Source organism: Sceloporus undulatus, chromosome 2 (assembly GCF_019175285.1).
Source record: "Sceloporus undulatus isolate JIND9_A2432 ecotype Alabama chromosome 2, SceUnd_v1.1, whole genome shotgun sequence".
In the NCBI taxonomy this organism is placed as follows: domain Eukaryota; kingdom Metazoa; phylum Chordata; class Lepidosauria; order Squamata; family Phrynosomatidae; genus Sceloporus; species Sceloporus undulatus.
Window position 1 is genome coordinate 21,033,533 of NC_056523.1, and position 26,916 is coordinate 21,060,448.

A 26,916-nucleotide genomic window follows, 5' to 3' on the forward strand; every position below is an offset into this window, starting at 1 on the left:
GTGGTGATACAGTAACATCATTATTACAACTCATAATTAATGCATCCTTCAGGGAGGGTAAATTTCCATCGAATTTGAAATTAGCAATAGTTAAACCTTTGCTCAAGAAACCCTCCCTGAACCCCCTGGTGAGAAATAATTATAGACTGGTCTCCTTGTTGCCATTCTTAGGTAAGGTGATCGAGAGAGCGGCCGCCTTCCAACTCCAAGCAGTCTTGGATGAAACCGATTATCTGGACCCATTTCAAACCAGCTTCAGAGCAGGATACGGAGTTGAGTCTGCCATGGTTGCCTTAGTCAATGATCTCCATCTGGGCATCGACAGGGGAAGTGTGACCTTGTTGGTGCTTTTGGACATCTCAGCGGCTTTCGATACCATTGACCACGGTATCCTTCTGGAGTGCCTGAGGGAGCTGGGTATCAGGGGCACTGCACTCCAGTGGTTCCGATCCTACCTCTCAGGCAGATTCCAGATGGTGCAGTTGTGGGACACTTGTTCCTCTAAGAGGGAACTAACATCTGAGGTGCCTCAGGGAGCTATTTTGTCCCCTACTTTGTTTAACATTTACAAGAAACCGCTGGGAGAGATCATCTGGAGACACGGGGCATGGTGTTATCAGTACGCTGATGACACCCAAATATGTTTCTCTGTGTCTCCGACTGATGCAGTGACTAGGGATGGCATCTCTCCTCTGATTGCCTGCCTGGAGTCGGTAATGGGCTGGATGAGGGAAAACAAACTCAGTCTGAATCCAGAGAAAACGGAAGTACTGGTGATAGGTTCCCCAGGCCCAGTGAAGGAAATTTTCCCACCTGTCCTGAATGGGGTCATACTTCCCCTGAAGGACTAAGTTCGCAGTTTAGGAGTACTTCTGGACTCGTCTCTGCAGTTGACATCTCAAGTAGATACGACGGTCAGAAGTGCTTGCTATCAGCTTCGGTTGATAGGCCAGCTGCGACCCTACCTGGGCCAAAGGGACCTTGAAACTGTGGTACATGCTCTGGTAACCTCTCGCTTAGATTTCTGTAATGCGTTCTACATGGGGCTACCCTTGTACCGAGTCCAGAAACTTCAGCTAGTACAAAACATGGCAGCCAGATTGGTCACCAGTGCATCCAGGTTAGACCATATAACACCTATTTTGAAAGATCTCCACTGGCTGCCCATTCGCTTCCGAGCGCAATACAAGGTGTTGGTTATCACCTATAAAGCCCTACATGGCTTGGGCCCAAGTTACTTGAGGGACGGCATCTCCCCATATAATCCGCCCTGCACACTTAGAACATCGGGAAGAACCTGTTGGAAATACCATCTTTCAGATATGTCTCCACATCCCAGAGGGCTTTTTCTGTAGTAGCCCTGCGGATCTGGAATAGTCTTCCCGAGGAGCTCTGTCTTATGACCCCCCTGGAATCATTAAAAAAGAGACTTAAAACCTTTCTCTTTTGCCAAGCCTTCCCCCTCTGTAGAATGAATAGTATTTTCGATGCGATTGATTCCCTGCCTTAACCTGCTGTATGTTGTCCATAGAGTTTGTAGAATTTTATATTGGAGTTTATTTATCCTGTTTTTATGAGATTGTGTAATGGTTTTTAATTAGTCTGTAACCCCGCTTCGATCCTATGGGAGAGCCAGGGAAACACAAATAAAATGTATTATTATTATTAACTGTGTTAAGAACCTAAACTGCTAAAAGGAAAACTGCAGTGATTCAGATAAAGTTTGAGAATGCAGCTGGTTGCTCTTTGTTGTCTTCACATGAAAAGTTAATCTGTCTTTTTCCTTCAGAGAATATTCCAAGAGCTCTTTGAGAAAGGGAAATGGAGGAGCTCCCAGTAGCCTGGGTTGCTAAACTGGCACATATTTCTGATCTATAAACCATTTTACCTTTAACCTTGAGACATTGTGTGTTCACTGCAGTAATTATACTTTATATTTCCTAAGTTCTCATCACACTTCTTGGTGCATTGGTTCAGCAGATCAAACAGCATCTCTTTAAGGAAGGCTACTACTACCATTTTAAGGGATGGGGTTGAGCCTGGGAGAATCATGTAAAGTCTAACTCCAGTTGCATCTGGAATCCAACTCAAGGGCCTTCTGCTAATTCTCTCAGCTACTGTTGCGGGGTGGCATAGTTGCTACAACTGGTGTGGAGTTCCATTTTCATCAGTGTCAATGATGCACAAAACCAGCCCTGCTCCATGCTGGGGATTAGGGACTGTGGCTGTCTGATGTTTTGAATAATTGCACCTGATTTCAGAAATTTTTGTCATGTTTGTTCCCCTCAAACCAGGGCACATCAGCTATAAACTTAAAAGCATTTTCAACTACAAAGTCTCATTCCCAGAACATGGGAGGTAGGAATGAAACAATACTTCCGATTTTGTACATTTTACTTTATATATCCATGGATTCTGCATCCAAAGATTCTGCATCCACAGCTTTAAAATAAATAGCAAACCTTAATTTTGCTGTTTATATACCATATTTTGTTTGTGTTTGCCTTCAAGTCATTTCTCATATGGCAACCCTAAGGCAAACCTATCACAGGGTTTTCTGGGGCTGAGAGTCTGTAACTCATCAAAGGTCACCCAGTGGGTTTTCATGGCTAAGTGGGGAATCGAACCGTGGTCTCCAGAGTTGTAGTTCATTGCTCAAACCACTATACCCCACTGGCTCTGATACCATAATATCATACCATTAGATATAATGGGACTACAGCATCCACAGATTTTGGTATCCATGGGGGGAAGAGGAAGGAAGGTAGGTTCTGGAACCAAATCCAAGGAGATACCAAGGGCCTGCTGTTCAGAGACAGCTTTCCTTATGTCTGAAGGAAACCAGCATCAAGTTTATACAGCTGGGACTAGTAGGGAACAACTTCCAGGTCAGAAGGGAAAATATTCCTGGCACATCTGTGCCTTCCCAGCTCTATTGTTAGAAATGAATCACTGTCTGTCCCCAGCCCAGCTGAGACTGATGAAATTTCACTGGTCATGTGGGCTCAGGGCTTCGGAAAGTTCTGTTTGTCCCTCCGACCCAAAGGAGGCCTGGTAGTGCTGTGATTTTTCTTCTCCCCTCAAACTCAAACGAGGCCTGAACAGTTCCTATTTTGTTCAGAGAGTGACCTGTCGCCAATTTAAGAAACCAGAAACCGCAGAGATGACCTCTGGACACCAGCTGGCTTCTGGCAAGGAAATACCCGCCTTGTGTTTCGTGCCAAGCATTCGTTCCCTGTACGTTGCTGTTAAAGGAGGGGAAGGAGACAACACTTCAGCTGGCCAGGAAGAAGCCATGGCTGCCGTCTTTCTTCCAGGGAACCTCCAGGATGAAGCCACTTGCTCCGTCTGCTTGGAGTACTTCAAAGACCCTGTGTCCATTGAATGTGGCCACAACTTCTGCAGAAGTTGCATCACTAAGAGCTGGAAGAGCCTGGAGGGGGAGTTCCCTTGCCCCCAGTGCAGAGAGGTTTTCAAGGAGAGGAACTTCAGGCCCAACAGACAGCTAGCCAACATGTCCGAGATCATCAGCCAGTTCATCCTGCGTGGTGGGAAGGGCCTTGAGGAAGATGGGCTCTGTGAGAAGCACAAGGAGGCCCTGAAACTCTACTGTAAGGATGACCAGAAGACCATCTGTGTGGTGTGCGACCGCTCTCGGGACCACAGACCTCACAGCGTGGTACCCGTAGAAGAGGCAGCCCAAGAATACAAGGTATAGTAATTTTTGGGGGGGGGGGGGGGGGCAGGGTTGTAGTGGTTTTAATGTTGGCCTATGACTCTGGAGACCAAAGTTCGAATCCCTGCTGAGACATGGAAACTCACTGGGTGACCTTGGGCAAGAAGAAACCTGCCAAGAAAAACCTGCCATAGGTTTGCCTTAGGGTTCCTCTAAATCAGAAACAACTTGAAGCCACACAGCAACAAGGACAACACTATAACTCACAGTTCTCTAGCCAGGGAAGCCACTAGCTATGGCGCGGAACAGACTGCCCAAAAAGGGTGGACTCCTGGTGCATGTTTTTCCACTGGAGGGAAGCTGCAGCTGCCAAACCGTGTGGCTTCCTGGTGGCGGAAAAAGAACCCGCAAAAAGCAGGTTCTTCTAAAGCTGTGGCGGCGCACTGGCGCACTGGTTACATAAGCACCATGCCGTGTGGATGCCACGCAGTGCTTACATAACAATGGTGGCGCCCATGTATACAGGGTGCCGCAATTGTTACACCCTCGTCACATGCTAGGGTTGCAGGGCATGTGGGCGCTCCACCCCCAGGCAACGCTGTCACATGACGAGGGCATCGCAAAGAGCCCATGTGTACTGGGCCTATGTTGACTATAATTGGCTGTGTTTGCTGTGAGATTCTGCAAAATTTAACACAAAAACTAACCCATTCCAAGCACTAATAACAATAATAATATTTATTTGTATCCTGCCTCTTCCTGTTTTGGATCCATCTCTCTTCTCTGGCAAATGCTGTGACAATCTCTCCATGCTAACTGAAGGGTTTTGCCTTGAATAACTTGGAAGTCATTACTAAAAGTGGAAAACTCTGTACCCAAAATTAAAGCTGGCTTTCACCAGGAATTTAATTTTAAGTGGCATTTTAGGGCAGCATGGGTGGGACAGCAAGTCTATCCATGAAAGAAGGATTGAAATGAAGGCATGGTGTGGACTTTCAGGGGTTGGCTGCTGGTTTTTTCACCCTTTCTCAGAGGAGAGGTCTCAAATGAGGTGAAGTGGAATCATTGGCATTATGCTTTGAGCAACTGTGGTGTGATGTCTTCCCACAAAACCCATAGTTAGAAAAATTTAAAAGGAAATGTAGACAGAAGCTATGTTTCTCAAGATTAAATGTGACCAGACCAGGGCTGGGGAGGGGTTGATGGCAGTCTTGGGTGCATTTGCACTGTAGAAATAATGCTGTTTGACACCACTTTAACTGCTATGGCTCCATCCTACAGAACCAGAGATTTGAAGTTTTGTGAGGTACCCACATTCTGGCTGAAAAGGCTAAAAATCTGGTAAAACTGCAAATCCCAGGATGCTATAGGATGGAGCTAGAGCACTTATAGTGCTGTTTTCTATTTTAAGAGGCACCCATCTTCTGGAATTCTGGGATATGCAGTTTAAGGAGGGCATTTAGAATTCTAAGCCAGAGAGCTCTAGTGCTTCACCAAACTACAAATTCCTAGATTCCATATAATGCATGTATGACAATTAAAGTGGGATCACAGTGCTGTAACTGTGCAGTGTAAATGGCCCTAGATATATTGAAAAGAAATGGAATGGCATCCTACCCCATCCCATCCTATTCCATGCATTGGACATTCATTTATTTATTTATTTATTTATTTATTTATTTATTTATGGCCCGCCCAATCATGAAAAATCTGGGCGGGTTACAACAGTAAAAAAAATACATAGCAATAACAATAGAATAATAACATAGAAATTTACAATAATAATAAATAGCAAGAAGAATGCATAGCAAATAACAACAATAATACCAATAAAAACGGCATAACAATTATCAATACAACTTAAAATTAATCCCCAGAACATGCCACAAACCATCCTGGGCATAAAATACTGTTTGAAAACACCGAGGTTCTGGACCATACCAACCACTACCATGTCAGGATGCACAGAGAAGCCATTTAAATCCACAAAATCTGGATAATTTCAACCGGAAAGAAGAAACCCTTAAAGTGAACAAACTTTGGCTACCAGTCCTGAGGAACAGCAAAATAAGGACTCAGCAAATGCAAATGGGAAACCACTCAGAGTCACGGGCTTTCCCTGCAGATAATGATCACAAATTAGCAGACATTAATCCTTGTTTGCATTAGCCTCCCAGCTTGAGGCCTGCCATGCAGCAACAGAACAAAACAAATGCAAACACCCTGCTTCCCAGGCTCACACAGTACAGGGGTACCCACGGATACAAATACCCACGTACAATTTCCGGGATACGAAAAAATCCATAGGAAACTGTCCGGGTATACGAAGGTATTTCGGTTACGAAGAAAATTTTGTGCGTGGCCCGCGATTTCACACGAAATCGCGGCTTTTCCCCATTAGCGCCATGGGTTTTCGGGCTTGCGAAGGCTTTTCGGGTTACGAAAGCGCGGCGGAACGAAATTAATTTCGTAACCGAGGTACCACATGTATGATATACACAACAACCAACTTTTTTCAGCCAAGCATTCGTAAGAATGCCAGTTCACAGATGCTGTGCAAAACGCAGAAGAAATCTTCTAGAACATGGCACATAGCCCGAAAAACCCACAAAACCACAACCCCAGAAGACATAGCAAATAACAATAACAAAAAAATAACAAAACAAATCATAATAGTAATAAATAGTAAAAACTGACATGTCGAATTCTCTCCAGTGGGATCAGGCAGTGGTGGCTCTGGACTATTCAAACAGGGCCAAAGCACCCAAAACAATTATTTTGAACAGAAACCCATACTTTTGCCTTTCAGAATTAACATGCAGAATTAAATGTAGTTGGCACGCGTAACTGTCAGGTGGCTTATGCATGGAATCCGGGTTTATATTTGTTGTGCACCAGGGCATGCGACTGAGAAGGCTAAATATTTCACAAACTACAATCCCAGATCCTATAAGCATTGAGCCATGGCAGTTAAAGCAATGTCATTTTGCATTAATTCTGCAGCATAGCTGCAGATCCAGATTGCCCCTTGGTTCTCATGTGGAAAGGAGACTGCAAGAAAAGAACAAAACCTTGTTGGACTGATAAATTTTTCCTTGTCTCTTCCAGACTCTGACATTAGTAAGATCGGCCCTTCTTATACACGGATTTTTATTACACGGATCAAGCACGGTTTGAAAGGTGCCAAAAAGTATAATTTCAAATATCAAACCTTGATTTTCCTTTTTAATAAGGGACACCATTTTGCTGTGTCATTATGTTTATGGGACTGAGCATCCATAGGATTTTGTTATACCAGTAGGGGGTTGCCATAACCCGGTGCAAACCGGGTTTTTTTCCCGGTTTTGGCTGCACCTGCCGGTCACGGCACGGGTGCAGCAAAAACCGGGAAAAGCCCGGTTGCAGCGGGGTTGCTGGGCAACCCTGGGGCCCTCAGCTGCCCTCCTCCTCCGCCACCGCAGCAGGGCCGTGCAGGAGGAAAAGGAGGGGCAGCGAGGCTGAGGCGGAGGAGGCTGCAGGGAGGGGGGCCTCTTGGGGCAGCGCGCCAACCTCCCCACCTCGCCTGAGCCTCCTCGCCGCCTTCCTGGCCTCCGCAGGAGGCCAGGAACAGGGAGGCCAGGGGCGTCGCCGGGGGGCTCCTCGCCTCCTTCCTGGCCTCCGCTGGGGGCCAGGGAACGAGCGAGGCCGCAAGAGCTCGCGGGGGCTCCTCACCTCCTTCCTGGCCTCCGCTGGGGGCCAGGAACGAGCGAGGGCCGTGGCTCGCCGGGGGGGCTCTCGCCTCCTTCTGGCCTCCGCTGGGGCCAGGGAAAGAGCGAGGCCCCGGATCCTGGCCGCCGATCGTGCGGGGCCCAGGCGGGGAGGGAAGCCGCTTAAGTGGAGGCTTCCCTCGCCACTTGCCCGCCACGATCGCAAGGTAAAAGTAGTACATAATTTTCAAATGTAGGACACATTTTTGTGTGTCCTACATTTGAACATTTTGTCCTACATTTTTCCCGGTTTGGAGGTCCGGCGCTATGGCAACCCTATACACAGGGGATCTTGGAACCAAACCCCAGCATATAACAAGGGTCCACTGTAATCTGTTAGCCTTCAAGGTGCCCCTTTGTTGTGTGTGCCCTTGTGAATAATATTATTGTATTCTAAACTAACAAAAATGTAGGATTGTTACCGTAGTTGTCCTGAAAAACAATTCGGGCTGCTCCTGTGCAGTGTGTCAATGCAGGAGTCAGCCAGTTGAAGCTCTTCATGGCACAAAATTTTTAGCATGGTCACTGGATAACTACCTTGTGGATTTCCCCCCAACTTCCAGAAAGCAGTATATAAATATTGTAAGAAACATGGTGTGAAAAAAGGCCAGGCACCCCTGCATCTGTTCAACACACAAGGTCAGAAGTGACAGAAAAAAACAAAGGCTGCAAGTTTAGGATATAGGGTGTATCCGCACTGCAGAAATAAAGCAGTTTGAAACTAAACTATTGTGACTCAATGTTGTGGAATTCTGGGGTTTGTAGTTTTGTGAAATATGTTGCCTTCCCTGTTAATTGTTGTTATGTTTTATCTAATGTGAGCCTCCTTGATCCTATGGGAAAGGTGACATATAAATAAAATTTATTATTATTATTATTATTATTATTATTATTATTATTATTGAGAGCTCTGGTGCCCCCAAGAAACTGCAAATCTCATAATCCCATAGCATTGAGCCACGGATGTTAAAATGGTGTCAACCTGTATTATTTCTGCAATGTAGCAGCAGCCATCGAATTCCAAAGATGAATGGAATCTTGCTCTCTGTTCGACCACAGACTTTCTTTGCAGTCATTCATCTGTGGAGACTGAGCTTGTCAGGCAAGAAAAGGTTAAACAAGTAATTAAACTCCTGATCTATTTCTGGGAGGGAGGCTTCCCAAAGTGGGAATAAGATCCCAGGCTGACCCTGGTTCTCTGGAGGACAGGAGCTGAGACTGTTGCTCTTTATGTCACTGGTGGTGAAAATAGTTGCTTAAAATAGAACCTGCAGCTGATAAACGTGGTAGAGCTGTAGAGCAGATGGTCTGGGCACCCCTAGAACTTGACTTGACTTGGGGAACACTAGCAATGCTAGAGCTCTTCCTGAGCACCTCTGCAAACCTCCCCTTCCATGCATGATCCGATAACCACATGCACACATGCATAGTGACTCATTCAGGTTTATGCATCACCAGGTTTCATGTGGAGGAAGTATAGTTTATGCATCACCAGGTTTCATGTGGGGGATGTGCAGCTGGATCTCATGCCTTCAATTCATCTTTGACTTATGGAAAACCTAAGGTGAACCTATTAGGGGGTTTCTTGGCAGAATTTGTTCAGAGGGAGTTCAATCTTTGCCTTCCTCTGAGGCTAAGAGACCATGACTTGCCCAAGATCACCGTGCATTGACCAGTGGGTTTCCGAGTGGAGATTTCATTTCCCAGTATCCTAGGGCACATCTACACTGTAGAAATAACACAGTTTGGCACTGTTTAAGTTTAAGTGCTGCAGTTCCGTCCTATAGAATCCTGGAAATTATAGAGTGCTATTGCCTTACAAAACTACAAATCTCAGGAGTCAGTAAGATGGAGCCGCGGCATTTAAAGTTGTGTCAAAGTGCATCGTTTCTACAGTGTAGATTCAGATGCACTCCTAGTCCAACACCCAGATCACACCATGCTGGATCTCTTGATGTTTTGATTTTTATTTTGAATGCAGCTGGGGAAGGATTCCAAATTTGAGGGGAGCACTGTTTCTGATTTGTTTCCACCCCCTGCATACAAGGAATTATGATGCAGACATACTCCCAAAGTGTCACAATCTGGCAGGGACAGTCCCAATTAATTCTCTGTGACCCCACTTTTCAGCTACTTTTAAAATGTTTTGGTTTCTTTCTCTTTCTCCCCTTTTTCCCCTTTATCCTCAGCTTACATCAGTTCCAGCAAGCTGAGTTCAAAGTGGTTTGCACTGAATTAAATCTGCAGCAGGAAGAGAAGAGGGCAGAATCCTGCCCTTCCCAGAACACATAGGCAAAAGCCAACTGCTGAAGTCTCTCCTAGTTTTTGTTTGTCCTCATTAATAATTTTAGATATATTAACTAGTGGAGAGGAGGAAAACACGCCTCACTCCAGGTGTTGTTCGACTGCAAATCCCAGCAGCCCCAGTTAGCATAAATAATGCTTAGCAATTCTGGGAATTGGAGTCCAGTAACATTTGCAGGACCACATGATTTCCATCCTGATATGCACTTGGGAGATCCAGCTTCAAGTTCATATTGAGCCATGCAACCCTCAGAAAAACCTTAGGCTAGTTTTTTCTTCTTCAAAATGACCTACCTCACTGGGTTGTTATGAGGGTAAAATGGGGTAGAATAGTGCAGTGAACACTGCTTCAGGCTCATTGGAGGAAAGATAAACTATAATTAAAAATCAATAAAATTTTCTAGCATCCGTATTAAAACTTTGGACATGCATCAGAATAAAAAAGAAGAGACAATAGGACTGCCTGCACTAAGCATTGGTGTGATAGTCACATATGTAAGGATAGGTGCTTCCTCTTCCAAGTCTAAAGCCATAGCTTTGAGGCAGTCCTGAGGCCAGAAATATCTAATTTTAGAAATTATATGTGAGAGGCAGCAAATCCTCATCAGGTGCCAGATGGAGCTGCAGGCCAGCAACTGTATTACTTTCCTCTGCTTTGGCCTCCTTGAGATCTTAGGTATGATATTTGGCACCCAGACCCTTTATGCCCATATATGATCACAAAGGGTGCATCTACACTGTAGAAATAATGCAGTTTTACAGCACTTTAACTGCCATGGTTCCATCCTACAGAATCTTGGCACCTTGTAAAACTACAAATCTCAAAGTTCCATAGGATGGAGCTACAACACTTAGTCATGTCAAAGTGCATTATTTCTGTCATGTAGATGCACCCCAGCTCTCCAAACTGCTATGATATAATCCTGGAGATGGGAAAGACTCTCTTGTATCTCTTACACAACCTGCCATCTGCCTCATACAGTTACCAATGTCCCATATAGCCTTATCACACTAGACGAATCCCGCTCAGAAACGGGATTTTAAATGTAGAAAAAAACTGCAATGTGGGATTTTTTTCAGATGTGTTTGCATCAAACAGTAATAATGCAAAAATAAAGCAAACTAATGTTCCGGAAAGTAAAAAAAGGTGTCGTTTTTGCCAACTTTCCATTCACTTTATTTTCACGTCATTGCTGTTTTAACATAACAGTTCAAGTGCTGTCATACTGAATTATTTATGCAGTGTAGATGCAATGTAAAGTCAAAGGCTTTCATGGCCGGCATCCATAGTTTTTTGTGGGTTTTTGGGGCTATGTGGCCATGTTCCAGAAAAGTTTCTTCCTGATGTTTTGCCAGCATCTATGGCTAGCATCTTCAGAGAATGTTTGTCTGGAAAGGACTTGGGTATATATAAAATGTGACCTGGAAAGGCAGGCGTGAATTTGCATGTATATTGTTTTTGTTGCTAATGGCAGGCCTCAGGGTGGAGGGTCTGCAAAAGAAGATTGATGTCTGCTTGATAGTGCTCATTGTCTGCTGGGGGATTTCCCACTTGCATTTGTTGAGTCTTTGGACCTTATCGCACTTACAGTTTTCCCGTTCCGTTCATGTCTACAAGCCGGACAGATCAGGAAACGGGCTGACGACGAACGCTATCGCATTAAGTGTTGTCAGCGTTATGCGATCGCAACAAGAACGATCGCTATCGCACTCCGCTTTTCGATAGAACGACCTGTTGTCGTTTGTGGACCTCGCTGTGAATGAATTTCACCACACAGCCGGGTCGCATCCCGATGACGCCCCGAACACCCCGTCTTTGCACATGCGCAGTTCAGGAAAAAATTGGCGAGCGGTTTCGAAAGGGAGCTTGGGTTATTCTCTTTCCCTCCTTATTCCCTGTTGACATGGATTCCCATGTATTGGTTCTTCTCCATGTCATTGCCCATTACCTGTTTATGGAGCGGGAATGGAGAAGAAGGAGGGCACTGTTTTACCGCTTGCATTTTAGAAAAATAGCTCTCAGGCATGCCCTTGCTGAGCTCATGTATGCAGAGGACGTTCCCCCCACAGATCTGCTGGAATGACTATCTACCTTTCCATCACCGCAGAGATGGTGGTTACAAAGTAGATTTTCTCCATAGCTTTGTTCTTTCATTTGTCCCTGAATTAATTGGATATTTCAGGCAAAGCTACCATAATGTTGCCATTATAGTGCACTATTGCCAGGGAATAAATGTAGGACAAAATGTAGAACAAACAGTAGGACAAATGCAGCACCAAACTAAAGCACAAAATGTTGGACATTTTAGGTCCTAAGTCATGGCTTACTTTAGGTCTTCAGTTGTCTTGTTGCAGCGGGACAATTATTCAAAACCTAACATACCTACCCGAGATCGTTACCAAACACAGTTTCCTGGTTTTTTTTTTTCATATACAAACATGCTTACATGTTCTATAATTTTCACTGATGAAAGTCGTTAAAACATCTTGCAAGGGGACCAGGTATAGGAAAGATGTCATGCTGGACCATCGTTACTGTAGGGACTGGACGGGGATGGAATTGGAACGCGTAGGATATCGCACACGGGGGGATTTTCCGTTCTCATAACGTTTACTGGAGAGGGAGGACGGAAACAAATCGTTGGGGACATTTTACGCGAACGGAACGGAACGGGTACGCACTGTAAACATGTTGGTAACGAGGCTGTGCGATAAAATCCGTTCCGTTCCGTTACCGTACAGACCTCGGATCGTTTACAAACGCGTGTGCGATAAACTCCTTTGTCTTGCTATCTTTCAGGACTGGTAGCCAATCCTTGTTTACTTTAAGGAATTCCTCTTTCCTGTTGAAATTGTCCAAGTGTTTGTGGATTTCAATGGCTTCCCTGTGCATCCTGACCTGGTAGTGGTTGGCATGGTCCAGAACTTCAGTGTTTTCAAACAGTATTTTATGCCCAGGATGGTTTGTGGCATGTTCTGCTACTGCTGATTTTTCTGGATGGCCCAGTCTGCAGTGTCTCTTGTGTTCCTTGTTTGCATACTGCGTTTGGTGGTCCCTATGTAGACTTGTCTGCAGCTGCATGGTTGCGGTAAACTCTTGCAGCTGTGAGAGGGTCTCTCTGGTCCTTGGTTGAGCGAAGCATTTGCTGGATTTTTTTTGGTCGGTTTGTAAGCCATTTACAGGTTGTGCTTCCTCACCACTTTGCCTATTCTGTGTGACTCCTTTGATGTATGGTAAAAATACCTTCCCTTTGGGTGGCTGATGATTGTCTTCACTTCTCTGGGTTTTCCTGGGCCTGGCAGCCCTTCTGATGTCTGAGCTGGAATAACCATTGGCCTGCAATCTAAAATCTCACACCAAATAGCTCTTGTAAGTATTTAAGGTGCCACAAGACTTATTTGTTTTTTGCAACAGACTAACACAGCTATTCCATCCCTCCCTGAAATTTTGGCCTATAATGCAATATAATAGGAGAAATAAAAAGTTCATCTCTGTTCCACCTGTACTTGAGACCTTTTCCACCTTATTTGTGATACATGAAGCCAGGTGCGGTTGCAACTCCTTTAAATTAGGAATCTAGGAAGTAGGCTTTATTTATGCTGAGTGATAAACTGGTCTTATTAGCTCAGTATTGTTTGCTGCTGCACTGCCTGCTGGTGGTCTGTCCAATTTCAGACAGGAGTTTTTCCCAATTCCAGGTGCCTGCAAGTGGGAGAATTTGCTGCCTTTCTTTAGAGCATTAACTCTCTGCAGCTTCCTCAGTTTAAGATTTCACTAACATTTGAACTCAGAACTCTGGGTTTAGAGACCTCTGCTTTAACCTCAGCACTGTCAAACCTATATTCTTTAAATTTGTACTATATCACAAGTGTGTATATCACAAAACATGTATTTTATATAGATGATAAGTTGCAGCCTGATGTAGTGAAAAATGTATATTTTTGCTTCTTTCTCCCCGTATCTCTTTTAAACTTGTTTATGGGCTTGTAGTTTGTTTTCTGTATTTATTGGCTCCTTGTGGGGAAAAAAGCAAGTGTCTTCAAACTGTATAAATGTTTTTCTTTGTTTAAAAAAAAACTTTATGTTTTGGATCTCAGGAACAAATTCAGAACCGTTTGGATTTCTTGAAAAAAGAGAGACAAGAGCTCTTGGAATTCAAAATGCAGGATGACAAAAAAAGCCAGGATCTCTTGGTGGGTATCTGTTATTACTCAGAAGACAGAAGTAAATAGGAGTAGCTTTAAATTAGATGAGGATATATAGCTCAGGACTATTAAAGGGAATTAGCTTGTCAATTGGCATGGGGAAACTGGTCTTTCATAGCTGGGATTTTGCGGGTGGGATTCTGGGAGTTGTGGTTAAAATTTCCCCCCAAGCTATATTCTGAATTGACTCAACAAATAAATTCATAATCATGCAGACAATATTGGTGAAAGGGTAGTAGAGCATATTGTTGTTGACTCTTGTCAAGTCAACTTTGAATTATGGCTACCCCATGAATGAGAGACCTCCAAGTCACCTGTCCACAACAGCCATCTCCTGATGGTACCCTTTGGTCCTGAGTACAGGTTATTCATCAGGACAATTAAATACTGTGGCACATGCATTTCTTTAAGAGCAATCCATCTTGATCTACACAGTCAAAGGTTTGGCTATAGAAAGCACAGACTGATTTTCTTCTGAAATTCTTTGATGTGCTCCATTATCCAATGTATGTTTGCAATATGTACCCTTATGCCTTTTTCTTTCCTGAACCCAGCTTGGCCATGTAGCATTTCCTGCTCCATATATAGTAAACGTCTTTTTTGTTGAATTTTAAGCATCACTTTGCTTAAAATCATGCTGATCATGCTAATCACGTTATTGCATGAGAGACTGCCACACACAAATTCGGGCAATGGCATGCTATTTTCGGGCAATGTGGAGCCAGTTCGAATGCAATGCACATTCACGTAATTGCACTAAACTAGCGACTTTAAGTGAATGCGTTCTGGCCTCACTTTCTTTTCATTTGAATTTAAGAGAAATTCCTCCCATTTGATAAACTCATCAGTCTCCTTCTTTGGAGGTTTTTAACCAGAGGCTGGATGGCCATCTGTCAGGGGTGCTGTGATTTTGTCTTCTTGCATGGCAAAGGGTTGGAGTCTCTTCTAACTCTGGTACTATTAACCACCATACTCATGTGTTTTAAAAGTTTCAAGTAATAACTAGAAATTTACAAGAAAAAGATCACGGCAGGACAGGAAGAACATTGTACAGCTATTTGCCTTCTACAGTATATACAACCTCTGAAGGCAAAAGAGTAGAGTGAACCTGCCATCCTATAACCTACATCGCAGTCTGCTATCAATGAACAACAACAACAATCTGTTGAGAGATTCTTTGGTGATTCTGCCTAGTGATCATAGTTTGATTTTTTTTAAAAAAAAAAGAAAACCATAGAGGTTGAGAGACAGAAAGTCCTCTCTGAATTTGAAGGCCTGCGTCAGTTTCTGCATGAACAAGAGCAGCTTCTTCTGGGTCAACTGGACAAGATGGAGAAAGGCATCACCAAGAGGCAGAATGAGAACATCACAGAACTCTCCAAGGAGATTTCACTCCTCAACAAACTAATTGCTGACCTGGAGGAGAAAATGCAAGAGCCTGTGCTTGATTTTCTTAAGGTAAGACTTAAAGACACTTTCAGGTTGGTCTAAAGAAGTTGAGTTCTCACAAAATAGCTCCTTGGCGTTTTGCTGGGTTTTGCCATTTGTTGTCCACTTGTTCCATCTTTTTTGGGGGCTCTTAATATGCACCTTGTAGATTTGCATTAAGGTTCTTACAGAACTTTTTTAAAATCAGGATATGGCTTACTTGAGGTGGTCTTAAGTTGGTAAACCTATCACAGGGCTTTCTTGACAAGCTGCTGCAGAGGGGTTTTGTCATTGCCATCTTCTGAGGTTGAGAGAGTTGCAACATGCCCAAGCTCATCCAGTAGACATTTGAAGTCTGTTTCCAGAGACATAGTCTGACGACACTCAAGCCACTATGCCACGTTGGCTCACGCTATACAAAAAAGTCTCTCTCCTTCTCTTATTTATTTATTTATAAATGATAACAACAATAATAACAATAATCTTTATTATTTGAGTTATAGCACCATAGTGCTATCTACTGTGCTGTTAATGAACAGCAACTGGATTTCTCTAACTGATATACAGCATAGCAGATATCCATACGTATGCATGCAGTCAGCTTGCTGCAGGCTTAAAGAACCCATTTTCTTGATTAAATACTATTCTCCACTCTTATTTAGAGATTTCACCATGGCCCAGGCAAAAAACAAAAAGGATGTAAAAACCACATCTGGAGGGATGGGATTGACCAAAATAGTGTTTGTTACAGTAGAAGCTGCAAACTAAAGTGCTTCCTTTATTTGTAATAAGGGTATCACCCATTTGGTTAAATAATGTTTTCATATTTAGTCTTGTTTTAATGTTTATTCTTGTGCATTGAATTAGGCATAGCTACATTACATTATATGTGCAATGTTGGTTCCAAACTTTGTCATTCTTAGGATGCTGCCTGTTCTTGCTAGTTAATAAAAATGGAAACATTGGTTTCAGAGCAGCTATTATTTCATGTCTCCACAATAGTACAACTGGGGCTGTTTCTGCCACCATGTTCTCTTCTGCAGAACCCCTTAACCCTGCCTCCCTGCCCAATGCTCCATCCAGCATGCCTTTCAGTTTTTAAATCTTATTTTTACTTTTTGATTGAATTCCAGAGTTCTGCAGTTTAAGTGTTTTAAAAATAAAACAAAAGAAATTAAAAAATATATGAAGTCAATCAGCAGGCTTGGGAATGGTGAGGTGGGGGGGCAGGCGAAGAGGAGGAGCCAGTTATCCCACATGATTGTCAGTAACACAGCTGCCATGGCAGTGACATTTTGCACATGGGGACTAATGGGATTGTGGTGCAGTTGCAAGCTTATTGGTGGTTTTTCTCCATCAATGAAAAAGGACACCCTAGCCAAGCTTTGGAGACATAGCAGCTATGGGTTGGAGGCAGTGTCGTGTGATACGTATTGCCAAAGGCATTTTTCTCCAACTATAATTCAGGTTAAAAGCCACGTGTGCTAATATCCTTAGATAAGTCCTATTGGAACCAAAGGGCTCTTAAGACCAACTCAAGACCTATGGGTTTAAAGCAATAGTTGGATGTGTGCAACTTCCAGGTCAAATGTTCCAACATCAAAAACCTACAGAAAGCCCAGTGTTAGTTTTAACATTATTTCCTCCACTACCATTATGGGGCTCCAAATAGTCTTTCTGTGGTTTTGAAAATAACAAAAACAACAACAATTTCTTACTTCTTTTATCTGATCAAGGCGGGGAACAACAACAGATCAAACACATAAAAAGGGGTAGGTACAGCCTGAGGAAGTCCAGGGGTATGGAAATGGGGCAGTTACAGCCAGTGGGTCCTCTACTGTTGCAGACTATTTTTTAAAAAATGACAGCCCTGCCATGCTGCCTCATACAATGCATTTAATCAAAATGGAGTTGGGGGACTTCTTATTTATAAACACTAACATCTTTTCTGAAAGCAAAGTGGTCCGTATGGGCAAGCTCATGTGGGCAGTTCCCAAACATTTTGGTCACTTTGGTGACCTGTTCCTTGAAAACTGTTCTGCAGGAGAGCTATTTTATCTTGGCTGTGATTCCCACTCCTCTGGTGATCCATAATTTTCTTAGGTTACATCTGATATTTCCATGCTATGGAGTTTCTTAGCCTATTTAAAGGCTGAAACATTCATGTCTGGAGAGAGCTGCATTTTAGGAGAGTGGATTGTGGTACTTTTCTGTATTCTCTGCATCCATACATAGCATATGTACTGGGTATTGGGGGTGTTCTCATGAACACGACCTTTGGGACTCAACATGTGCTCAAAGCAGTTTCCCATGCCATATTTCTTCCCCAAAGAAAAGTGTGTGTGTGCATGAGAGAGAGAGGGAGATTATATTAAGATATAGTATAATTATGTGTGTGAGAGCCAGGTTTTAGCATTGGACTATGACTATGGAGACCAGAGTATGAATCTTTGTTGGCCACGGAATTGGACTGGGTGGCTTTGGGCAAGTCACACACTCTACGCTCAGAGGAAGACAAAGGGAAAAAACACACCTCTGAATAGATTTTTCCAGGAAAACTCGGTGATAGATTCAACATAAATCAGAAATTACTTGAAGGCATGCAACAACAAAATGACTATGTATTATTACAGATGATAGAATAATGATGATTACAGTTGTATTTATTTACATTGATATATATGATTATGGTACAGTGGTGCCTCGGGTTACGAAATTAATTCGTTCCGCGGCTAATTTCGTAACCCGAAAAACCTTCGTAACCCGAATTGCCATAGGCGCTAATGGGGAAAAAAGCCGCGGCTCTGCCGCGGCTCCATTTAAACAGCACCGGCGTTTTTTCGTAACCCGAAAAAACGTTCGTAACCCGAAACAATAAATCCCTATGGGATTTTTTCGTATCCCGAAAAATTCGTAAGCTGGGTAATTCGTATCCCGAGGTACCACTGTATTTAGATTGTAAGCCTGAGGGCAGGGAAGCCCCCCCCCCGTTATTTTTCTTGTAAAATGCCGTGTATAGTTGTCCCTCCTTATTCATGGATTTTTTATCCATGGATTCAAGCATCCATAGCTTGAAAAAAATTCAAAAAGAAGTATAAATTTCAAATAGCAAAGCTTGATTTTCCATTTTATATAAGGGACACCATTTTGCTATGCCATTATATTTAATGGGACTTGAGCATCCACAGATTTTGTTATACACAGGGGATCCTGGAACCAAACCTCAGCAGATAACAAGGGCCCAGTGTTCAGTGATGGTGCTCCATAAATTGATGATGATGATGATGATGATGATGACAACCTAGCTAATTCTTAGAGGAGCTGCCTGAGTCAAGAGGCTGGGGACAAATGACAGTCTTAGCATCCTACATTTTGTTTTACATTTTGCTCAATGATAGGGCTAGCCCTGGTGAGGGATGCAAATGGGTGAAATGACACGATTGAGGTGACACTGTAGAGGTAGCAAGAAAGGAAAGCAGGTACAGGTGGAGCAAGACATCACTGCCACAATTCATTAATACCTATGATGTGCCCATTGGTTATATCAGTCACTACTCCACTTCTGTCTATTCCTCCATCCTAGTATTTATTTATTAATTTTTTATATCTTGGCCATGTCACAATGAAATACATTTTAAAACAATTAAAAAATTTAAAACAGTAAGAAATACTGTCCAAACATCTGACATTGATTAATGTCTAGATACAGTACAACAGCCAGATCAGAAATAAATCTTTGTATCCAGCAAGGCTAGGTGTTCCAAGAACTGGGCAGGGCAAGGGAGCTCCCTTCTGATGGATTGCTTGCACATGGTTGTGCTCTTTAATGGTGTGGTTAGAAGCTAGGTCAACAACTTGCCTATGGTTTGTAGTGTGCCGGAGAAAACCAGAAAGAGGTTCAACATTAAGCAAGCACAGCATCAGGCTTGTCTAGGGACTTTACCACATGAGGCTAGAAAAGTTAAATTTTAACAGGACAAAAGCCTCTTGGGTTGGTCCTTATCACACAATGTTGTATCCATCCTGCTGCTGCCTTGCATTCTATTTGTTACTATAGTGCACCTTTTTGTTGACAGGCAAAACCCATCAATAGGCTCTCAGACTTGCTGCTATTCTTTTACTGCCTTTGTGCTTTCAGGCAGTCATGTGGTGTGAGTGGGCATGATTCTGCTCCTCAATCCCTGTTTCTCTCTCCCCACACAGCGATTATACTGCCAACAGCTTCCTGAAGCCAGTTGCTATGTGCATATTCACATAGCAGCTGGTTTTGAGAGGCAGTTGGCAGCTACAATTGTTGTAAATTGTCTTTGTGATTGGGCGGGATATAAATAAATCTATTATTATTATTATTATTATTATTATTATTATTATTACAATCACTTGTTCCCTCCCCTTTTTCATGATTTTCGACAGTGCAGAAAACAGATCATATTATCATGGATTATCAAATTGCTAATGCGGGGAAAAGCGTGATAAGAAATGATGCCAAGGTGGTATATTTCCATTCTTAAACTACTGTGATTATGGTGGGACAGCAGGCTGGTATGATAAAGTCCTTTGTGACTGCAAAACAGCAAAAGATGTGACTTGGAGTGACAAAGATTTTAGGTGTGTCTTGTGATTGGAAAGGTCCATCCCAGGAGGTGCAATTACTGCATCATAAGAAACCATTATTTTGTGACAGTGCAAAGAATGCTGAGACACTCCTCTTTGAAACTGTGTAGAGAAAACCTCATATGCAGGTTCTTTAGATCTGAGCTGGAGGAACATGTGACTCCTCCAGAAATTGTTGAGCTACTTTCTCTCAGCCCTAACCAGCTTTGCTAATAGTCAGAAATGTTGGAAGTTAAAGAACAACAACGTCTGGGAAGCCACATGTCCCCTATCCTCTGATCCAGACGAAAGCATACTGGCAGGGACAGTCCCAGTTAATCCTCTCTTGTCCCACTTTTCAACTGCTTTTAAAATGCCGCACTTTCTCTGTTCTACTCTCCTCCTTTATCCTTTGCCTATTTCCATTTGTGCAAACTGACTTCAAAGTGCAAAAGTAGATAGTTTAGCAGGGGAGAGGAAAGGAAGGGACAGACCCAGACCCTTGCCCTTCCCAGTAGTTCAGGCAAAAGCCACTGCTGCAGCCTCTCTTAGCTTGTGTGTTCTTCCTCATGAAGAACTTTTGCCATCTTGACTACATTCTGATATTGCGTGGTCACACATACCCCAGTTTCCATCTGTGAAATGTTGGAAGGCATGCCATCTAATGCATTAAGAAAGAGGAAGAAGGCTAGAAGAAGAAACTAGAACACTGTTTTTGGAATGATCAGTGGCAAATCTATTAGAAGAATGATCTTCCTTCTTTTTTTCTGTTTTTCTTCCAGGACGTGACAAGTGCCATAGTCAGGTATGGAGCTGCATTTTCAAATTCTATTGCTCTTTTTTCATGAATCACTGGAAAGGTCAGTGGCAGCCATTCATGGAAATACAGTTCCAGAGGCACACTGCATCACATCCCTCTTGGGTCAACCACACAAGTCCCTGGCTCCTTATAACTTCTTTGGGTGGGAATATGATCCCTCTCCTTTCTGATGGTCTCTGATTTCTTTCACCTACATTGGCAGAGAGACTGGCAGGTGCTGGATAGAAAGGGCTGTGCTTTGTTTATTTATGTGATACAAAATCCACTTGCAAGGATTTCACTTGAGGCATTGGGGTGACATTCAACCCCTCCTTCCTCACAGAAGTCTGAAATAGGTCACTGGCTGTCACATTATGAGTTATGAATCAAGGCAAGGCTGCTTTTCCTATTGGAGAATTGCCTTAAAAGTGGGTCTTGTGGAGGTTAGAAAAAATTACTCTTGTGGATTTCAGAGTATTACTTTTTTGGACTCTACCTGTCTTCCCCTTCCCCTGTTACTGGAAGAGTCATATTCCAAAAAGGTAGCTTTTCAAACCTGTGGTTTTGCTTCAGCTGTTGTGTAATACAAAATGGAAAACTTCCATGGACCAGAATGTTCATTTGCATTACAAATATGTCTCCGTTCTGCTCTCCTCTAGCCTTTCCCATTAAATCGCCTATTCAAAACTCTAATTAAAGTAGGAAACAATGGTGACTGCAGTCTTAAATATGAAAATTCTCTTTCACTAAACAAGTAAGGTTTAGCTGTTTTGTCTACTTTATCAGTCTAGTCTAGGGAACCTGGAGCCATCCAGATGCTGGACTGCAGCTCCCATCACTCCTTGTCATTATAGCCAAAGATGAACTATCTTGCGAGTTGTAGTCCAACAACATCTGATTCCCGTTCCTGCTGTAAACTATCAACAACCAGACCAGTAATCTTTCTGTTTTCTTTTTAAACTGCTAGAAGTGATGACCTTAAATGTCAGAAGCCTATCCCTGTTTCTTCTGACATGAAAGGTCATGTCTGCAATTTCTCTCTGAAGACTGTGGTCCTCAAAGGGGTGCTGAAGAAATTCAAAGGTAAGAAAAAGTAGCATGTTATTTTTATGTTGGCATCTGATGAAGCAAAATTGCCTTGTGGCTTGGGAGAACAAGTGTTGCCAGGGAACAATAAAAAGTATGAATCACAACGCAACTTAACAAAATGGCCCTCTTCTGAACCTCTCTCCTATACCCACATAAGTAATCAAGCACTTACACAGCAGCCTTTATTGGCCTACAGACAGCCTCCAGATCTTAAATAACTACTCACTTACAACAGGATACATAACATAGATGGTAATACATGGACAAAGCCCTGCCACAAGCCCATAAACCAACTCTATCCCCACATCTACTCTGGGAGCAATATTACAGGGCCAATAACATCATTCCCAACCTCAGAGGTGCATCTACTTGCTCTTCCACCAATGTAATATATGCCATCCTATGCCAGCAATGTCACTGTACACTCTACATTAAACAACAAGACTATCTCTGCAGAAGAGCACAAATAAACACAATCTGACATTAATATTGGGAATACCCCCAAACCAGTTGCAAAACATTTCAAACTTCCTGGACCACAGGTTGTGATCCTTAAACAAGGAAATTACAAAGGAAGATGAGAAAGAGTAACAGCTGTGATTGAATTACAGTATATTCATATATTCCAGTCCATTAGCAGAGGTATGAACAAAGAAATGGCTTCACTGCATACGACATATATTAATGCAGTCACTGTACATAAAACAAATTGGCCACCTCATTCCCTCAACCTTTTTATCTCCGTCTTTCTCACTCTGGTCCACTCTTCCCAACTCTCTTTCTCTTTTCCTTTTTCTGCCTTCTTTCCCTTTCTGTTTCTGCCATCCCTTCTCTTCGCATTTTCTCCAATTCCTTACCATCCACATGAAGGCTGTAGGGTCCCCAACCCATCCTAATGAGTGAGAAAACAGGGAAGATACATCCTTGTCATCCTTGATTTAGAAAGAGAGCTTCCTTACAACCTTTCTATCATCCTGTCCTTTCATTCTTGGACATATCAATACAGCTTATGTGCGAGTGGCAAATGGAGGGGGATAAAATGGGCGAGGGGCTGAATATTGGCGGGTTTGGGGTTTTTTTTTGGGGGGGGGGGTTTGGAACGGATTCCCCACGAAAACGGAGGGACGACAGTATATGTTCAAAAACACTTTGCAAGCTAATGAGGAATACTGAATATGGAGTAGAGTTGCTTGGACAAAAACTCTTTTAAATGATATGTAATCCTGACCTTCATTTATGGGCTTATTCTTCTTTCAGATAATCTGCGTGACGAACTGGGGAAAGGTGAGAAAGGTAAGTGCTAGAAGTTGAGTAGACATTGTCAAAAACAAATTAGTTATTATGGGTATACAACTTAACTCTTCACCCGTATTGATTTTTAGTCTATAGTAGTCCATCCTTATCTGCGGTTTCACTTTTTGTGGTTTCAGTTACCCACGGCCAACCATGGTCTAAAAATATTACTATGGTGGGATACAGAACGCCCAAAAAGGATGGTCTCTCGCCGCCCTGGTTTGCTCCACAGGGAAGCTGCAGCCTCCAGACCACAGGGCTTTCCCGCGGAGCAAAAAGAACCCTTAAAAAGCGGGTTCTTCTTGTGGTGCATTTGTGACGCTGCAATGTGCCAATGGTGCACTTGCAGCATCACAAACGCGCCGGGACGTGTGGACGCTAAGCGTCCATCGCATCAAAATGGCAGCGCCGCCATTTAGACGCCCCCATCACATGCTGGGGGTGAGGCCAGTATGGGTGGTACACCCTCGGCCAACCCCTAGCACGTGACGGGTGCACACTTTAGGCCTGTCTGTAGAGGGCCAAAGTCCTCCTCCTTCTCCACAGTTTCACTCTCTGCAACTTCAGTTAACCATGGCTAATCATGGTCCGGAAATATTACTGGTACAGTATAGGGTTCAGTAGAAAGCTACTGCGGCATAGTGTTTTGAGCATTGCACTACACTCTGGAGACCAAGGTTTGAATCACTACTCTGCTGTGGAACCCCACTGGGTAACCTTGGGCAATTCACACTTTTTAAGCCTCAGAGGAAAGCAAAGGCAATCCCCTTTGAACAAATCTTGTCACAAAAACCCCATTTTCTTATGGCCTTAGGGTGCTGTAAATCGGAAACAAATTGAAGGCACACAACAACAGATTCCCTCCTTGTCTGTAGGGAATGCTTTTCAAGACTCCCAATGAATGCCTGAAACCGTGCATAGTACCGAATACTAGGTTGTTGTTGTGTGCCTTTATGTCATTTCTGACTTATGGCGATCCTAAGGCAAACCTATCATGGGGTTTTCTGGGGCGAAGCATGTGTGAATCACTCAGTGTCACAGTGTTGGTTTCCATGACTTGAGCAGATCTTGGAGAAGTTATATTTTCACTATTGTTCTCAGGATTCCCCCAGCCAGCCTGGCCAGTGGGATTCTGAGTGTTATACTCCTATCAAGTAACCTTTCTGTGCTCTGTTAGAAAAAATGTGTATGGGGCCCAAATTCTGAATGACACTCTTCACAACCCCACATGTTTTCTTTCTTAGTTATTGCCGTTATTGCTGTAGTTCTGACTGTTGACTGAGCACTTTTCTCTTGCCTCCTAGAGGACCTGCTCCTGGATCCAGAGACAGCCAATCATCTCCTCATCCTCTCAGCAGACCTAAAGGCCGTGAGGATGGGCTGCAGAAAACAAGAACTACCTGACAACCCCAAACGCTTTGACACCAACTCCCGAGTTCTGGCTACCGAGGGATTCAAGTCTGGGAGGCATTATTGGGAGGTGGAAGTGGGGTCTGCGGATGGGTGGGCTTTTGGCGTAGCCAATGAATCAGTGCGAAGGAAAGGACTGAATCAGTTTTGTCCCGAAGAGGGCATCTGGGCCTTGCAGCAAAATGGTGGGAGATACTGGGCAGTCACCTCCCCTCAGCGTACTCCCATTTTCCTTGCTGAAAAACTCCTCAAAGTGAGAGTTTACTTAGACTATGAAGGAGAAGAAGTGTCTTTCTACAATGCTGACAACATGCAGCATATTTTCACTTTTAACGTGGTCTTCACAGAAAGGGTATTTCCTCTCTTCTCAGTTTGCTCCACTGTCACTTACATTAAACTTTGTTCCTGAAATGGAAAGGATGCATAGTTTAAGAGGTATTGAGTTACTGTGTGTATACACACTGTGACAAAATGGTGCTTGCTTTTCATGTCAAGGTCTTACGTGTCCACCAAAGCCTATACTCACGGACATGAGACATGATGTGCTTGGCAGTGCAGGAACAATGCTTGAAAAACCTACATGTGTCATCCTTTATGTTGGCTTCTGCGTTTGCCCGAGGCTTACATAGGGCTTGGAAAAGTTATATCGTTTGGCCAGCATTTCCCAGCATCATCCAGCCATGGTGATGCTGTCTGGAGGATTCTGAGAATGGCCATGTTGGTTGGAGATTCCAGGAACTTTTCTAACTTTGTGCTTGCCAATGTGTGCTGAAAGCTAAATGTTGTTCAAGGCAATGACTTGAGTGACACATCTGGTTTGCTCTATTTGCACAGAGACTAATGTAAATAGCTCTTCATTTCTGAGCTGCTAAGGGGAGATTACATGCTTTTCTTTCCTGAGTAAAAGTAAGGAGGAAGTTTTTAAAAAGATAATGTAATGCAATCCTTGCTTTACCGTAACAAAGGAAGGTAACCTGGTTTCCAAATACATTATTAAACTAAAACTCCCATAATCCCTTATCATTGACTATGCTAGTCATGGATGATAGGAGTTGTAACCCAGGTCACCAGGTTAGCTACTATAATATATAGGACAGTGGGCACTATTAGAGACAGCCTGATCCAGTCCTCCATCTTTTGTGGCCAGCTTATGCTCTGAAGTTCTACTTCCCATTCCTCACACCTTGCTAGGTGGTTCAGGACTTGAAAACTGAATGGGGGTGGGTAAATCATGGCTACAGTTCAAAGGATTAAATTGTTTTGGACTAACCATAGTTTTTTACTAGCTGCAATTTCTCAGGTCTTAAATTGCATGACCCGTATGAAGCACACCGTGTAGTTTGGGATGTCAAAATATGATTCATTCACAGATGCTCTGTTTTCAAGAAAACATCCAGACCTCAGTGATCCATGAGTGAAACAAAGAAATAGCCAGAAGAAATAGCAGCAAAACACAATATGGTTTTTTTTACATTTGAAAAGATTTTTGTTCACCTTTTGAAAACCATTTTATTGGCCTTCAGCAGAAATAGCACGTGTGAGATATCTTTTTAGGTTTCAACTGTGGCCATTTTTTATAAAACACGAGTTTCCAAAAAAGTGTGTATTTAAAAAAACTTCTTGCAAAATAGACATTATTTGTATTTTGCATGTATCTTCCAGTTTTTCTGTGTCTGGTGATTAAACTCGGTGATTCAAAATTGATTGCATGGTGGATCTTTGAAACTTGCTGGTTGTTGGGCTGCTTTTACAAGAACAGAGAAACAAAAACCCCATCCTGTCTTGGGCTTCATTCCCACTTACAAATAATTTGGTTTGTGCTCTGCATCGATGGTTTGGTTCGACAATGAGGCGTCATTCACACTACATTTGCACCAGTTGAATTTTCCTGTTGCAAATTAAGCCACGTCTCATTCATTTTCACCAGTGAATTCTGGACCCTCTTCCATGGCTTCTTTTTCCACTCTGTCAATCATGGCAATTGCATCAACTTTTCTGCCCACATTTGGTGACGTGCTCTTGTCACATCCATTGTCGTAACCAAAACAAACAAATAAACAAAAACAAAACAACAAAAACCCAAAATGCCAGGCAGCAAATTTAAAGGGTGTTTAAAAGGGTAGGTAAACACAAAGTACCATGAGATGAGGAAAAGTTCCCCAAAAGTTACAAAAAATAATGGAGGAGTGGCTGTAAAGAGGGGGAGCAGAGTGGTAATGGAGCCTGAAGCAGCATGGGCAGCCCCAAAATGGAGCTTCGCCCAGGGAGAGGGAGGTCCAAGAGATGGGCAAACACAGGTAAAGTTTTTTAATTTCGGCTTGACCACATTTAAAACACTCCCCTCTGACAATCAATGATTGCATCACAGGGAA

The 26,916-nt window shown here is 43.1% G+C and overlaps 1 protein-coding gene across 2 annotated transcripts; it reads left to right on the forward strand.

Moving 5' to 3' along the window:
- Positions 1-3,047: 3,047 nt before the first annotated feature.
- On the forward strand, positions 3,048-26,228 carry LOC121923977 (E3 ubiquitin-protein ligase TRIM7-like). Of its 2 annotated transcripts, none has more exons than XM_042454975.1 (7): positions 3,048-3,712; positions 13,825-13,920; positions 15,160-15,390; positions 20,736-20,758; positions 21,720-21,835; positions 23,099-23,134; positions 24,439-26,228. In XM_042454975.1, the coding sequence occupies exons 1-7, from the start codon at positions 3,164-3,166 to the stop codon at positions 24,951-24,953; spliced, it is 1,566 nt and encodes a 521-aa protein (XP_042310909.1). In that variant the 5' UTR covers positions 3,048-3,163; the 3' UTR covers positions 24,954-26,228. The 2 variants fall into 2 exon arrangements, with proteins under 2 accessions (XP_042310909.1, XP_042310910.1); XM_042454976.1 differs by having other exon boundaries at positions 21,723-21,835.
- Positions 26,229-26,916: the final 688 nt, after the last annotated feature.

Coding starts and splice junctions, on each gene's coding strand:
- LOC121923977 (XM_042454975.1), top strand. CDS start 3,164: ATGACCTCTGGACACCAGCTGGCTTCTGGCAAGGAAATACCCGCCTTG. Junction 13,921..15,159: donor AAAAAAGCCAGGATCTCTTG/GTGGGTATCTGT, acceptor TAAAAAAAAAAG/AAAACCATAGAGGTTGAGAG. Junction 21,836..23,098: donor GGTGCTGAAGAAATTCAAAG/GTAAGAAAAAGT, acceptor TTCTTCTTTCAG/ATAATCTGCGTGACGAACTG.